Below are 16,828 nucleotides of genomic sequence, written 5' to 3' on the forward strand. Positions count from 1 at the left end.
GCATCCACTTTTGAGAACAAGGGAGGCTCGAGCAAATGGACCTTCTGACAGCCCATAGACACCATGCAATCTTGGATAAAGCATTAGAGAAAATTGTACGGAGAATCCAAAACAAGCAAGTGGGTGCATACAAGAAAAGACTCTTGTGAGGATATTGATGATGAGGACTTTCAAGCCTCAAGCGTTTAGCAATTTCAAGGGCATGGAGAATCCCCACACCCATTTAGCCATCTTTGTAGAATGTGGGAAGTTCCACGACAATGATAAAACTCTTTTCATCTATTTTCTAAAGAAACTGAAAGCAGATGCTACTTATTGGTACATAGAGCATGTGAGTACAACAAATAGCAAGGATTTTGACCCAGTGATAACATGTTTATAGACAAGTATGAGTCGAATTAGTTAGTGATCACTACCATTAGTACCTTGATAAACCTACGGCAAAAGCATGGAGAGCTCACCAGGGACTATATCTAATTGAACCAGCTAGTCAACAACCATAATGAAGATTTTGGTGCTAAGTATGAGTCGAATAAGTTAGTGATTGCTACCATCAGTACCTTGATGAACCTACAACATAAGTAGGAAGAGTCCACCAGGAGGGACCATATCTAATGGAGACGGCTAGTTAGCAACCATAATGAAAATTTTGGTGCTAGAGGATCACACTCTTACCATGACCTTCAAGGGGTTCAAAGAATACAACATGCATCATCTCATACAGTATAAGTACAAGATATTTTATAAGCTCATCAAAAAGGCAAAACGAATCAAGATGGACCTACAAAGTGGAAATTTGTTGGGTGAGGCCCGCTAGAGTAGTGGCAGCAAGAAAGAAGACAATAACTAGAAGGCTACCAAAACACAAGTTCATGCACTTTCCACAACAAAAACTAACTCAACACAGGGCAATGGACAAACCAAGCCACGGAATAAGGACAACAGTCAAAAGAAGGGGGAGTAGAAAACACAAAGTTCAATTGTCCAAAATAGAAAATGAGAACTATATTGGTTGGAATTGTAAACCCTCCCCTCTCCATCAGAAGAAAGAAGAGACATTGGAATACTTCTCATTTTAGAATGTTTGCAAGCTCTCAAGGTGTCTGATCGTCCGAAAAATGAAAGGTAAAAGCTAGATCAGTTTTGCAAGTTCCATCACATCTTTTGACTAAAGCATCGAAGATTGTGTCTCCTTAAAGCACATTATACATGATTGCATTGATAAAGAGCTACTCGTAGAAGGAGGAACACCAAAGGTTTTGAAGAGACCATTCTTAGACCATGGAAAGAACATTATTGCCATGATAGACACATTGTTGTTCTGCCTGTGGGACCACATTAGGCCTTCTATATATGAAGTGACAACCATGATGGCTATCAGCCATAAGCTTGTTCATAACCCTTCAGACTTTATATAGGTCTAAGCAAGAAAATTGTGACCTTAAAGATTCAGTTTGTGGAGTCGAGCTAATAAAGAAGTTGGATCATAAGCCAAAGAAGGTTGACACAGTGCCCAAACAAAATTCTAAGGTGTCTCAACAGTTGAAGAAAAAAGCTAAGAAGAGGCTGGAAGAGCAATGGACATCTAGATTTGAGAACCAATACCAAATTCCTTATAAAATACATGACCTAAGTTCACGATCTTAACTAGTGTTTGACTTAGATCTCAACTCAGTTTGAGTTTAACTTTAGAGACAGCTAGTCTAGGATTTTTATATTGAGGTCTTCAATATCTGGTCTTGTAGTGATATTGAAGTAAGGTATTTGATTTAGAAATAATTTTGAAAACCTTGGTTTGTAAAATGTATTCAATTAGAATTTAAGGTAAATTAGGATTCTTTGTGTGCCCATATTACTATCAAAAGCACAATAACCATTCCATCCATTCTAATTTCGAATTGAAATGTGTTGTGCCCATCATTTGTGAGATCATAATGCATCATGTAGATCAATATGTATATGCATGCCTAGTCTTATACAGAATACATATGAGCTTAAGGGAAACCATATGATTCATGCCAAAAATAAAACTTTAGATTGAAAATAAGAAGTGAGAGGGGAAGGCGTATCTGGCCTCCACACCTATTCTAGATATAGATAAATTAAAATTCTATGTAGGAAAGTATGAAATAAAGCCTAAATTACAGCATGTTTAAGAAATTAAACTAACCGTAAGCGCAAAATGAAACTACCCTTTAGTAGAAAGAAAAATTACGCTAAGCATGCTAAAAAGGCATAAAAATACCTAAGACGTGCTATTAAGAAAGCGAAAAGAAAAGAAAAAAAGAAGGGAAAAGAAAATTACCTGACTTGGGTGATCCTTGCTCACCCATGCATGCTTCTTTTCTCACACAAAATTGAGCATAGGGAAGTTTGGCTTATCACTACCATGTCTTGAATCAAGTACGTAACTCACACCCAGGACCTTAAACATTTAAATTTATTTCACCAAGTTCTCAATTTTCGACCACCGTCTTGAAATTTTCTCCAATTTACTATGCCCTCGAGGAGCATGGATTTTTATCCAGCCTAGAGGGGGGTTAATCTCTCCTTTTATATGTCTTGAGAGTCCTCCAAGATTTCTAATACATGACTAAACTTTTCGGAGCTCATCACTCTTTCATGAAATGTATTATCAAGCACCAAAAGTTTAGGCTATAACACGTATTAATCACACATTGCATATTATTTTGTTCATTTCATGCTTCATTTTATATGAAAATCGAACTTGACAGATGCGGATCAATCTCCACATATTCTAAAGGTTTATGTAAAGTTTAATTTCTCTTACCAATTTAGGATAGAATGAAAATAAGAGAAATATTTTGGCACAGAACCTTATGATATAAACAATATAAATGACATATATTTGGCACCAAGCTTGAAGTGGCCAGATTCAATATATCTAGGCCTGAATTTAGATCCGAGTGTAGGATCCAAAATGATATAGGTCTAGAGAAACCTTTAAAAATCATATCCTGGATATGATATGGAGTCGAAGGGAAAGATATGAATAAGATAACTGACATTGAGTGTGCCCCAGCCAGTCTCAATCTTGGCTAGGGGTCTCAAGTTTAGTGACTTGAAGGTGGCTAGTTCTAGGTGAACATCTAAGTTCAATCCAGACTCAGTTGGCAGGAGATTCTTTTGAGCTAGGCTAAGGCTGGCTCAAGCTAGCCTCAGCTATAGGTTCTGTTCCAAGTTCAGCCTAGGTTGAACTAGGTGTGGGCTCAGTGTGTTCAATTCCAGGCTCATAGGTTCATACACGACCCATACTTAGGTAAATGTGGCATAGAACTTATGTCCATGCAGAAATAATATATGCATTATAAAAAGATAGTTTTACCCCTAGCGCAAAAACTAGGTTCTATGAGTCGTGTGGGAAGACTGACCACACCCCATTGTGGATTAGGTGAAGTTCTAGTGCATTACAAATTCTATGTTAAAATTCCGTTATTGTGCTCCTCAAAATCAAATTTTTCTAAAATCACTAGCATGTAAATGGTCAGAGTTATCATGGAAGGCAAGATGGGAAATAGAGATTTAGGGCATGCCAACCCAAAAGGAGCTCAGGAATACTCTGGCAAACTATATCTGATAACAAATTGATGAAAAGACCAAAAAAATTGGCACTGAAAATTGTGCTTGGAATTTGAGTTGCGCACTAAGCGGCATGTTTGAGCTCAAGTTGAGCTAAAGATACTTAGATCCAATACTAAAGAATATGATCTCAGCTCAGTGTGAGTTGTCTACTCTGGTTGCACTCAAATTGAGCCTACGTAATGCCAAATAGGTGGGAGAGTGTCAGTGACATCTCAACCTAAAACGAAAATCTTTATTTTAAAATTCAAAGTGGCTCAAGTTTAAGTTAGGTTGCATTGAGAGTATCCTAAATTGAGATCGGCTAGGCTTGAGGATGTCCTGCTGATTTATAAATGGCAAGTGATCCGATTCAATGAGCTGCTTGATAAAGCTGATAAGCTAACTCTAATGGCTCCTAAAGACTTTATGGATGTGAGAATCATCCTAATTAAGCTAGTTTCGGACAATTTTCAGAGTTTTGGAGGTTTGTTAGGTAAAGAATCAAAATGCTAAGATCGAAGTGCAAAATGGTCATCCGACAAAGTGGCAGCACCTTACTGTCTCTACTCTCTAGTTTTCCCAGGCTCTAGGTGTTAGGCACCTAAGTGATATGGGTTTTGACCTTAATTTAGGTGGACGGCCCCTACATTTGAAATGCCTTTGGAAACATAGTTCAAAAACCACATTATGAAGGGCAAAATGGTCATTATTTCATTGTAAAAAAATTGTGGTGTTTATAGAACACCAGTAGCATTTACAGAGTGATGAGGTAAAATGAGAATGTTGTGTGCATGACCAAGTTCTGGCAAGACATGATAGTTTGCCCCTTGCCATAAATGATTAACCATCGATAAATCAAGAGACACCATCTTCGTCTCGACAATCGCCATTATTAGCACCTTATTCACGTTGATCCAACTTGGGAGAAATATCAAAGATCTACCACACTCCATGATCACCCTATCCTCAATAGCTTGACAAAACAACTGAAATCCTAGCAGAGCACTTAAGCGACTTTTGAGTCCCAAGATTTACTTCTTGGATGTTATTGAAGGGTTCTTATAGTAATAGGAATGGGGACTAAATATTTTACAATAGGCGAGGTACATTATTGGAAGGTTATTAAGCCAGTTTACTGCTAAGCAAAACTCAGTAGATTTAGTACGCTTACTGGTTTCACAAAGTTTTGTGTGATATTTTTCTGGCTCTATTCAGCTTCTTCTATGCTCCTTTGTCGAGCTCAAGTTACACTCCAAATGATAACCGATGTGCAAAATTTGGCCAATTAATGATGTGTTTCTCTAATACATCACTGCTGGCTAGGCGTGCAATTAGTTCAGCTATGGTTAGGGAATTTCAGGAACCATGGTTTGAACTATACTCGATTGGTCGAAGGCAGTCTGCTATATAACGGGTCCATTGTTGGTCATGTCCAGTATTTACTATTCTAGAAAACACCCACCCTCCACCATGCTTGTTGTTGACACTACTCAGTGCCTACTGGCACCTAGACATATAAGGATTCACCAAACATCAATATTAAACAACTGAGAATTCTGTATTGATTCCGATGCAAGACTAAGTCCATCGCATGTACTGCACTTTGAATAGAAGCACGGCAACCAGGCATCAAGCCTATGCCCTATGGTCATTGGTCGCCTCTGCTGATAGGAGAGTACACGCTATTCAGTTTTGCGATTTTCTTATTTCTCGTTCCCCTTATTTTTTTTAAATTTGGCCATGTACATATGATCTACGTTCTTCACCAAGAATTCACTACTAGGTCATCCATTAAAAAGAGATATACAGACATTTGTGGATTTTTAAAAATCAACACGGATGCTTATATTCTCAAATACCAAAAAGTCACATTCTCCATAAACAGAGCATGATCCAAGCAGGGCCCGTTTGATTGTCGGGTGAAATTTAACGTGGTAAATTTACCATGGTAAATTTTTCTGGAAAAATTTACAGGATGAAATTTTTCCTTCTTCCAATCTGAGGCCCTGTTTGATGCACAAAAAGAATTTAACGCGGTAAATTTAACCCTGTTCGATGCATAAGAACAATTTAACGTGGTAAATATTGTTTTTTTTCTTTTCTCGTCCCCAATGATTTTATTGCAACCACTAAAGCAGTTGATCGGCGTGAGGCAGTTGATCGGCGCGATATAGGTACGTTCTTCCCAAGTATTGATGAAAAGAGGGCTAGTATATGGAATACAAAAATCAATGACTAAGTATTGAATGAAATTGTTATAGAACATATCTTAGAGATTGGATTGACCACCATATCAGTATCAGACAAATTTTTAGTTGTAAAAATCAATTTGGTCATCTTCCTCTCCTCCCCCTTATTAGAACTGCTCTTCTTCATATTGTAGCCTTATGCCCAACAATGAATGCCTTCGTTCCTTCCTGCTCGTTCCTTGTGATCATCTGTTTGAAGACAACAACAGCCTCGGAAGCAAGGCCATTCTGACAAAACCCAGAAATCATGGAATTCCAATAGCCAACATCTCTGCAAAACATTTTATCAAACACTTTGTGCACGTCCCAAGCAGCCTCACATTTCCCATACAAATTGATCAGAGAAGAAGCCACATACACATCCTAATGAACACCCAACTACGCAGCCCAACAATAATGCTTTTGCCCTTCCGAAATAATTTTAAGAAGGCCATGGAGAGAGAGGAGGGGAGGGAGAGAGTTGCAAGGGAGGACAGGTAGCGCAGAGAGAGATATGATCAACTTACGAAACTCGAGAATTCGAACTAAGGCGACAGGTTTTGGAGAGAGCGAGCCTTCAATTTTCTCTGGTCTTCTCGTTCGCTTCCTCTTCCTGTTCATCACCCCTTCGTGGTTTTGATTTTGGGTCAGAGAAAATGGGTGGGAGAGCAAACTCGGCCAAAGGAATTATCGAGGGGCATGACTGTCAAAATCATGGCGGAGGAGAAGCATCCTCATGCCCCTCCTGCTTGTGGTCGTTGTCCTTGCTGAGATTTCGTTTTTGGGACGTCTCAACATCGCTGGAGAGAGAGGACGCCTCTGCTGCACCTTCAACCCTCCCCGGCGACGACGGCCTTTGCTAAGTGGGAGCTCGTCGACTGCGGTAGTGGGAGCTCGTCGACTACAAGGCCGACGCACGGGTGAAATGAACAGAAGAAGCCTTCGAAGGGAAAATGTCGAGCGGGTGAAATTTCACCCGCTCACTTTATCATAAACGGGGTGAAATTTCACCCCGTTTGATGGTTTTTGTGTCGGGCATGTGAAATTTCACCCGCCCGTACATATTTCAACCGCTCCACCAAATTATTCTGGGCAATCAAACGGGCCCTAATGAAAAGACCATGCAAATTACACCTACAGACTACAATTTGTCCGGAAAACTTCATCAAATTGGAAAATCATAGTTATCCATTACCTCTGTACCGGCAGAACATACTTTTGTAGATCCGTAGATTGAAATTAGTCAAAAAAACGTCCCAAAAATAATACCCGTCATAAAGAATTGACATTGGCCTTATCAACTGCTCATTTCCAGCCACAGACAGGACATGTAATGCTTCCTCACACTATTCTCAAGTAGGAACAAGCATAAACCTGTGAAGGAGGCAGTGCACTTTAAAACTAATCCAAGAGAATAAAGGAAAATCAATAGCAGAACTGTGACCACTCAGCCTTTTTATGCTTACAATAATGTAAAAATTTATTTATTACTATTATCGAATGTACATTCATTACATGACAAAGAATTCATGTATATGTGCCAACATGGGCACGTGTACCTTCACTTGCAAGAGACCTGCTCTGACAATAAATATTTGAGCTTGCAGATACACAAGAATCTGAGTCTACAAGAGACAAATAATATTTTCACATGTACAAGTAAATAAGCAGATGAGGAGAACAAATCCGGTGCATTGGATCAGCCCCTTCAAACTATTTAAGACAGTGTTGATCAAGCCAAGAAACGATATCCTCTAGCACATGGAATATAGACTCATCTGATTCACCTTCTAGTATCGCATGATATGCCCCCTCATAGAGGTTAAGCTTCTTGTCTTTGGTAACTGCCTTCTCATATAAAGCTTTGCTCACAGAGGGATCTGTGACAACATCTGCTTCTCCGTGCAATATCAAGAGGGGCAATGAAACCTGAGAGGAAAAGAATCAATAGATCCCACTCAGTGCATGTATATATGCGTATGTGTATGTGCATGTGTGTGTGTTGCTTGTGTTCATGTTTGTGTGTGCTTGTGTCCATGTTTGTCTGTGTATTGAGAGAGAGAGAGAAAGAGAGAGAGAGACTTCTTGCAGATGATCCTCAATCTCCTGGGTAGCCCTGAGCAGCTCAACAGCAGTTCGAAGACGGGGTTTGTCTTTGTACGAAATAACATTATAGATTACCTGATTTTATTAAACATGACAGTTAAGTCCATTTATTCATACTAGAGATATCACTAACTCAGCCAAAAGGGAGTTGTTTCAGAAACTTGTCTACATAGCCACAAAATAGCATTATGTTCTTACTGACCAAGTTCTTTTTCTTTTTTTCCTTAAACGCCATATCTGCTAAATCTTTTGTGGGTACTAACTTTTGCTTTGGCAAGAAGTTGGCTATTCCAATAAGCAGTTGCTTGATCAACCAATGAGGAACCATGTCATCTGCAATCTAGAAGAAAGAAGCTTTGTCATAAATAAGATTCTTTCCAGCAACTCATTAAACCTACAACACAAGCAGTTAATAGCTTAAAGAGATTACTTTGCACATTGGAGCAATAAGAATAGCACCATTCCAAGCTTGGGGCTGCTTCAAATGTATCTTCAATGCAACAGCACCGCCCATAGACTGCCCAAGCAAAAAACATGGAAGGTTGCGGTACTCTGGATTCTCTGTAATAGATATTACAGAACAGACTTACATAAGCAAAGTAAAACAGATATTGAAGTCCATTAGTTTGGGTTGAATGCACCATAAAACAATGACTGAAATTTGTAGCATATGACAATCAAGAGAATCAGTACAACACGAAAGTACAGTTACAGCATGCATCACAAGTTTGTTCTCCAAAGTCCAAATAGTTCTCCAACTCAACAAACACCTCATTGTCATGTCCTCAACACAAGTCACAAGTATCCAGAAACATGGTAGAAAATTATGGACAAGACAAGCTCATAAAGGATAGATGGATGAGGCAGAAAGAATGAAAAGGATAATGCTCAAATGGTTCAGCAGATGATGGATTTTTTTAAGGTTTGGGTTGAGCCTTAACCACTTCTGAAAGATACAGGTATACATGGCAAGAAAATGAGGGTAAAAGTTGCATCATCTAGCAAAAGGAGGATAAGTATATGGAGGAACGTTCTGAACTGAACCACTTGTGTGACAGGAGGCTGCATGGACAGTCTTTATGGCACCTCCCACCAAGTAACTACAGAATACTTCACTTACTGAATCCCAATGCTTCCTTCATAATACAAATGGTTCCTCTGAAAAAGGTGGGCCAGAAGAAATTGAAAAACATATTCTCGAAACTCTCTGATAGCAAAATCAAAAGATAAAAAGAGGGAAAAAATGCAAAGAAAAATAAAAAGAGCTGGATGCAGAAATAAAAGAACAAACACAAGTGAGCTTTCCTTTCGGGAAATCACGTTCCCACTTACAAGGGAAGCAACCTTCCCCGGCAAGGAATCATGTTTTCACCTAAAATAGATGCAAGCGTCATTTTTCAAGTCCACTTCCCCTAAGGCTAGTGTTTCTCATAATATTTAGCAACATAATGCTTCATCCTTTCTAAAACACAGGTCTTGGAAGTGTGCTTCTGTCAATCCCAGTTCACATGAAAAGGTTGTTCTCCAAGGCTTCAATAAGGCAATTTAAGTTTTAGTACTTGAAACAATAAATGCCTTTTAGATGGAGAGCTGTTTCACTATTTGACATCTAAGCCTTAGGAAAAAGGAAATGGGAAGCCAAACGTTATAAATGACTTGCTGCATTTCTCTCTTAGAATGCATTACATCAACATAGGTTGCACCATCACCAAGTTGAGTTGTCTTTGCGTTCATAGGTCCTTATAAGCTGATTGAGGTTGAATTCCTACAAGTTTCTCTTGGAGAAGAATTCAATAAGAAATAAATAGATATCAACTAAGTTGAAGCAAGACAATTTATCAAGATCAATTTAGAGCACTTAGTTGCTGCATTTCTCTCTTAGAATGCGTAACATCAACATAGGTTGCACCATCACCTAGTTGAGTCGTCTTTGCGTTCATAGGTCCTTATAAGCTAATTGAGGTTGAATTCCTACGAGTTTCTCTTGGAGAAGAATTCAATAGGTAATAAATAGATATCAACTAAGTTGAAGCAAGACAATTTATCAAGATCAATTTAGAGCACTTAGTGCCCAGGCTTCAACAACTGAACATGGACTTAATGATCAAACATATTAATGGAAAACAACAAACAACTTGGACGGACACCTGACTCATTGATCATATCCTCGTGCACATGACTCAAAAATCCTCATAACCTGTTATTAACCATGCCTAAGAATAAGTATGTGCCTCACTAGACACTGCATAACCTGGCTAAGGATCACTACGGACCGGCAATATTTAGCCACACAACTGAGCATGAGCATTTGTCCAGTCAAGGTTCAAAAGCAAAAACTGTAGAGATTGAAAAAACATAAGTTATTCACATGGTTTACAATGATAAAATAAATAACAGAAAGAACGGAAACAGAAAAAGCAGATTCTGCTTGCCCAATTTATGTGAATTTTGTGTTGGAGATATGGCTGACAGAAAATAAACAAGAAAGAATAAAGAAAAATACCAACATATGTTTCAGATTCAGATAGATGGATAAGGTTGACAAGGTTCAATGCCTCGGTAGATTAAATTAGATACAGTTAGAGCCACAGCACTTTTAAGGTACCATTCATATTCCAAAATGACCCATCTTGTGGAAGTGCACAATAAAGTGATGCTAAGAAACAGGCTTCAACCATTTCTCATCAGGCTCACTAATGTAAGTACAGCCAAAGATATGAAATTAAAGGACAAAATCGGGGCAGTGGTGGCCTTCTACGTGGAGCACTCTTGCATAATTTGCTAGTTCATGGTATCAAGTTTGGAAACCAACAAAATGCAGCAGCCTTTCCCTCACAGAGAACTGCCCACAAACGGTCTATAAATTTTTAAAAGGTCATTTGGAAAAATGAAAAGCTACAGAAGCAAGAAATACAATCTTGCTATGAGGAAAACACAAGCAATAAAAACTAAAGAATTGGGATGTCAGCTTGCTCCAGTATTCCATTTTCCAATATTTTATTTCTAAGTTTCTGCTTTTTCCCTTTTTTTATGTTAAAATGCATTATTTTTTTGTTTCATATCTCAAGCATAAAACTGTTCTAAGCAAGAGATTCCTAGATATCCCTGTGCACATCGAAAGGCAAAATTATATCACAAGTTTAATATACACGTTCCTTCAAACACCAAGACTATCTCATCAAATATGGATTCTAAATTGGACCATAAACTTTAAAAGTAGATGGTTCCCGTTCAGGAACATATAAAAGAAGTGTCATTTCCAAAAACAATCGCCAAGGGATTTAACAAATAGATGGGATTCTTTAGAAGAATCTTGATAAATGTCAGCATTTGGTGACCTCAACTGCACAAGTGAATAGAACATGTCATTTCAAAGCAATACCCAAAATACAAAACGAAAGGGAATTACTAGTTTTCTCTTGGAAATAACAATGAATTCAAGAGCAGATATTTTAAACAATTCAAAAGAATTATGTATTATATTAAAGATTAGCATTAGAACAAAATGAAGATTAGCATGGAGTAGGTCAAGCACACAAGTAAGAGTGACCGAGCGAATTAATCGCACAACTAAAAGCAAACAAAAGATTAAGTATTTGTGCATTATTCACAATTGAAGGAAGAATAGCATAGGTTACTGCTTAGTTAAGCAAAGAACTAAATAAAATAGAATTTTTAGGAATAAACAGATGAAATCAGGAACTAAATTCCCAGAACAAAACTAGATAAAATTCTAGAAAAAGGAAAAATGTCTTGGAAAAGTTTCAATGTCATTCCTTTGGCAAGCCCTACCAGAAGCTGTAGAAGATCTTCAAGTAGCACAAGGAACAGAATATTAAAAAAAACAAATCCAGAAGACGAGGAAATGAATGAAATGCAACATATAAAATCACAGTAATGCCTAGATGGTCACAAAAAAGACATCCTGGCAATGACAAGACATTTCAGCTGATTTGTCACATGCAATGTCTTGGTTTATGCATTACAACTATCATGCTTTCATTCCAGTATCTAAACAAGTTATAACTGTTAGTGTTCATTGTCCTTTAAGAGTTATGTCAAGACATGCCATTGTTTCCATGCTCCTACTTGATCTTCTCCACGACAGCCTTACTCCTTTGCCTGTAGGTCATATCTATAGAGCATTCCTCATAACGGATCATACCTTTTTAAAGACAATTTTACTAATGCTACAGATAATCAAGGCAAATTTTCAAAACTAAAGATTCAGAATAGATTCAAACAAGCTAAACTTCCAATATACTTTTCAAATGTTTGTGCTTGAAATAAATAGTAAATCATAAATATTAGTCTGAGACATAAATTACAAGTTTGGGCTAATGCTAGTTCATTTTTAATATAAATGACTTCCAACAAAAAAATAAAGTGAGTCGGAGCAAACTTATTTCATCTGCCTTGCTGTACATATGACAACTTCCAAGAAACATGAAGTACGAAAAAACAAGAGTATATCTCTACGTGCTACCAATTTAGCAAGGAAAAATGTAAGACCTTTGACTTTGGAAAATTGTTCAATGACATCATCAACAAGTATGTCAAAGTTAGGAATATATCCATGAAGGCCATCTGAAAGACCAAATCCTGGGTAATCCACTGCAAATACACCATAACCAGAAGAAGCTAACTTTCTCGCAGCTCCTGCAAACCATGTTTACAGATGCAAAATTATAACTATGTCTGGATAATTAATGATCAAATATCAATGACAAAGCTTCAATCATAGTTGTAACCAAGAAATGCTAACCTTCAAAGAAAAATGTGCAAGTGTCCCCATATCCATGGCAAAAGAATATCATTGCTTTCAATGGAGATAACTGAGGGATCCAATACTTTGAAAAAATTTCTGCTCCTCTGGAGTTTGTTTCATACATCTAGACAAAAGAACAAATAAAATTTTGAGAAGCTTAGAGTGCGAAGACTGCTTGGTCCACTAAGAACAGGGTACCAGACCAGAATAATGCTAAAATCAACCATTAGGTATAACCCTATGACATGCTTAAACATAGTCTGGAATAACTATGAACTGTTACAGGATTTTAAGTTGATTTGCATTGCCTTATGGTGAAGTCAGACAGGAAGAATAAAACAGATTACTAGCTTGTGATTTAGTGAGAACTGAATATATAACAAAATAGATAAAAAATATTCTAACGATCCATAAACAGAACTAGACAATGTTGAAAGTTGGGTCATTAGTAGAAAGCTTCTTCCATGTATGTGTGTGCATGTGTGGGTGTGTGGTTGTTCTAAATCACAATGTGTTAGGTAATTATAGAATTGTTTGACTTAACCTGGCAACTCTGGCTGTCAAAAGTTAGATCTGTATGTATAAGCTTAACATGGCTTATTTACTACATGAGGATATTTGTATGCATAAAATTCATTTGGGTTGGTAAACATTTGTTGCACAAAAATTTGTGAAGATGACTTAGAAATTGCCCAAAATCCCGTGCTAAATTAATTTTACCAGCAGAAAGTACAAAACACATATCAAACATGACTCACAGATTAGTTTATCCTTCTGAATATACATGGTTTAGAGATTAGTTAATCCTTGAGACACATAGGCAAAATGTGCACGAAACAACTTCGTAACATACCAAGAGCTATTAATCTTGATCCAAATATGAATAAACGCCTTACCATTAAGACAGACAGACACTAGAACCTAGGACTTCACACTTTCCACCAATTAGCAATAAACTCACAACTTACTTTCTTCCTGATTCAAGTCAATCTTGTCTCCTGAGCAGTATTGACCAACACAAGGTGCAACTCTCTAATGCTTGACAATAAAATACTAGCCAGCAGATCCAATGAAAAGGCTTAAGCAGGGAAAAGAAAAAGAGGGAAAATGGGTAAAGTGGGTGTTTTGGAACTTTATACAAGTGAGAAAATATCATGGTATTATCATGAGAAATACTCTTTTGGCAATATTTATAAAAAAAAAAAAACATTGTGAGATTTTTCTTTCAAAAGCTGGGTATGCCCTGGCAATAAAAAACGATATTTTCAAAATATTGCCAATGTTTGTTACTATTCTTCAACCACATTTCAAGTCCAATTATGATCCCTTGGTGCCATGCTTTATCACTTGAAAGTTGGAAACACAGTGAAATCTACAAAGTGAGACATCAAGTGGATCATTGAAATGCTTCCACCCTTGTTTAGCTTCCCGGTTCTGAACTGCCACCTTTGAAATGGTAACAAAAATGTCAATCTAAATGTGCCGCACCAAACTGGTTCAAGGACCTGGTTACTCTGAGTGCTAAGTGCTCAAGCTTCATGTATCACAGAAAACTCATTTGAGTTCAACGAATCAAATTACGACGGTGGTACAGCTTAGGAAGTCTCATCATCTACTATTATTAACTTGAACACAACAAGCATCTAAAATGCCAATTCAGACTATCTTCCATGAATCACACATAATACCGACATAAGGGTTTCTGCTGGAAGATCCAGAGAGGAGCTTCCCTGATGAGCAATGATCCATTAGTCTTCCCAGCACAAGAAGAACACTTGATCACTTGAGAGGGCACCTAGCCATAAAGATCTCTTAATCCTTAGATAACTGCTTCCTTTTCATACATAATAGTCGAGATCTCTTTCTTCACGTTGAAATCATCAAAAACATTCATATATACGAATAAGGAGTTTGCACTTTACCCCTCCAATTCGCGGTCTCCAACTTCAGGCGGAAACTAAAGGAAGTGAATCATCTGTTTTCTTACCAATGACTCGGGCAGAAACGAAGGGAAGTGAACCGTATGTTTCCTTATCGAATGACTTTTCAGCAAATTACATTAACCAAAATATCCAACCAATCGCCTCTCAAACAGTATTTTAAAATAATGGAATTTCTGCCTAACATCATTAATATCTCGATTGAAGATCAAATATCACAGGTAGAATCTTCGTACCTCCTCCACACGTACACCTGGATAAGTTGTCTGCAGATCAAAGAAAACGAAATACCAATAGTTAGTAACAGAGCACGGTTAAGAATAACGACCACACAGATAACAAAAAATAAGTAATACAATTAACCGAGGATACTTCTTTATTTGTAACGAAGAATTTAAAAAGCTTTAGAAGCAATCATCCTTCCGTTCTCTATTGCCTTACGCAGACCAGAGAGAGAGAGAGAGGGGCAACCTTGAGGAGGCAGTGATCAATGGAGAGCTGGGCGTCCTTGAATGCCTCGCGGACGCGCCTTCGCGTGGCGGCGTCGTCCTTCTGCATCAAGGAGGCACGCCGGAGCTCATCGTCGACGCTGTCGGTCCCCACAGACGGCTCCCTCAATGCGGCGGCCGCCCTGGTTCTCCTCCTCCACTCGTTCAGAAACAGCGATGACACTGAAATGGCAATAGCAATCCAAAACAATCTCTCTCTAAATCCTTCATCATCACCCCACTTAAACATCCCCCCGCCCCCTAAGAAAAGCATCAGAAACTATGCAGAACAAACAACTGCTCAACCGAGAAGAAGAAAGGAAGAGGAGAGAATCGAAAGCAGCAACAATTCTTATCAAAGGGACCAAGAAAGGAAAAGCAACAAACAACGGAAAGGAAGAATCTCCCCCGTCCTTGTCGATATTTATCAACAAGCAGGGAGAAAGTCAGAAGCTCAATAGAAAAGGAGGAGAAGGAGAAAAAGGAGGAGTGACGTCGCTGAGAGGGCACCTGGTCCAGGGGAAGAGCCGTCGGGTTGCCGGCATATTCTCGACATTCCGGCGCAGTTGGACGCCAGCCTCGCCGTGGATGTAGGAGGTCGTGGAAGGAGTGGATGAGCCGCAGTCACGAGGGAGCGGCTCTTGACTCGTGCTCTTTGGCCTTTTTCCTTTTCTATTTTTAATAAAGTTTCGTTCGATTAGTCTTGCAGAGGAGTGGTACGGTCCGCATCTTACGCAAAGATAATAGATAATTGTGTGCTTGATAGCGCCGGTAAGGAGCGGAGCCATATATTACCTACCAAGTACAAAATTTTAATTTTTTGAGGAATATTAAAGTAAAAAATTATATTAAAATATTAATATAAAAATAAGCATTTTTTTAATTTGAATGAGCAGTTACCCATACAATATTCACACCTACTGTCCTCCCTCCTCTCTCTCCAATCTTAACTTAAATCTTAATTTAAGTGCGACTTCAAGGAACATAGCGTAGTTTGTTTGACTGAAATCACACTAAAAATTAGGGTTTAAATTTTGATTTGTCTGGATGTTATGTTTCAAAGTTGGTTTGGCTGAAGTCAGGCTAAAAATTAAGATCTAAATTTTGATTCATGTGGGTGCTATGTTTCAAAGTGGAAACAAAGTCGACAAGTTCAGCACCAACCAATATCTTAGGGGTGACAGTGGGACACCAACCAAGATATCAAGTTCTATAGAAATGTCCTTGAGAGATTTCAAGCCTTAGTCAATCCTTCTTATTGACATAGATTGATTTCCACAAATAAAAATACACACGGTTCATGAATAGAAACTATCTATAATATACTTGACCGGACTATTTTAATTTTAATAAAAGTACTTTCTTCGAAAGCAAAATCATAAATCACATTTTACAGGTGGATTGCTTAACAATTTCACACGCATACCCCCTCTGCCTTTCTGTTTGTACAATTATAGGTACAAAAAGGTTAAAACTAAACTCATCACAAGATTGTTTATTACGCAAACTCTACACTTGAAAAAGACTTTTTTGTTGGATGTAAAGTAGCTTCTTTAGTACATCTCAATGTAGTAAATTATTTCATAAACTTAAGTGGTCATTTTGCAAATTTTTAAACATAGACTTATCTATGATAAATATATCAGAAATCCAATGGTTATCTATAATTTTCTCCAAACTTTTAAAAGCATCAAGTAATACTTTTCAATAACATTA

At 37.9% G+C, this 16,828-nt stretch overlaps 1 protein-coding gene across 1 annotated transcript; it reads right to left on the minus strand.

Annotated features, from left to right (window-relative positions):
• Positions 1–7,278: 7,278 nt before the first annotated feature.
• Positions 7,279–15,783, minus strand: LOC116257480 (caffeoylshikimate esterase). Its single transcript, XM_031634266.2, has 9 exons — positions 15,623–15,783; positions 15,096–15,295; positions 14,861–14,890; positions 12,682–12,808; positions 12,429–12,575; positions 8,347–8,477; positions 8,119–8,256; positions 7,893–7,991; positions 7,279–7,739 (listed from the first exon to the last, which is right to left on the minus strand). Exons 1-9 carry the CDS (start codon positions 15,666–15,668, stop codon positions 7,524–7,526), a joined length of 1,134 nt encoding a protein of 377 aa, XP_031490126.1. The 5' UTR covers positions 15,669–15,783; the 3' UTR covers positions 7,279–7,523.
• Positions 15,784–16,828: the final 1,045 nt, after the last annotated feature.

Source organism: Nymphaea colorata, chromosome 7 (genome assembly GCF_008831285.2).
Source record: "Nymphaea colorata isolate Beijing-Zhang1983 chromosome 7, ASM883128v2, whole genome shotgun sequence".
In the NCBI taxonomy this organism is placed as follows: Eukaryota; Viridiplantae; Streptophyta; class Magnoliopsida; order Nymphaeales; family Nymphaeaceae; genus Nymphaea; species Nymphaea colorata.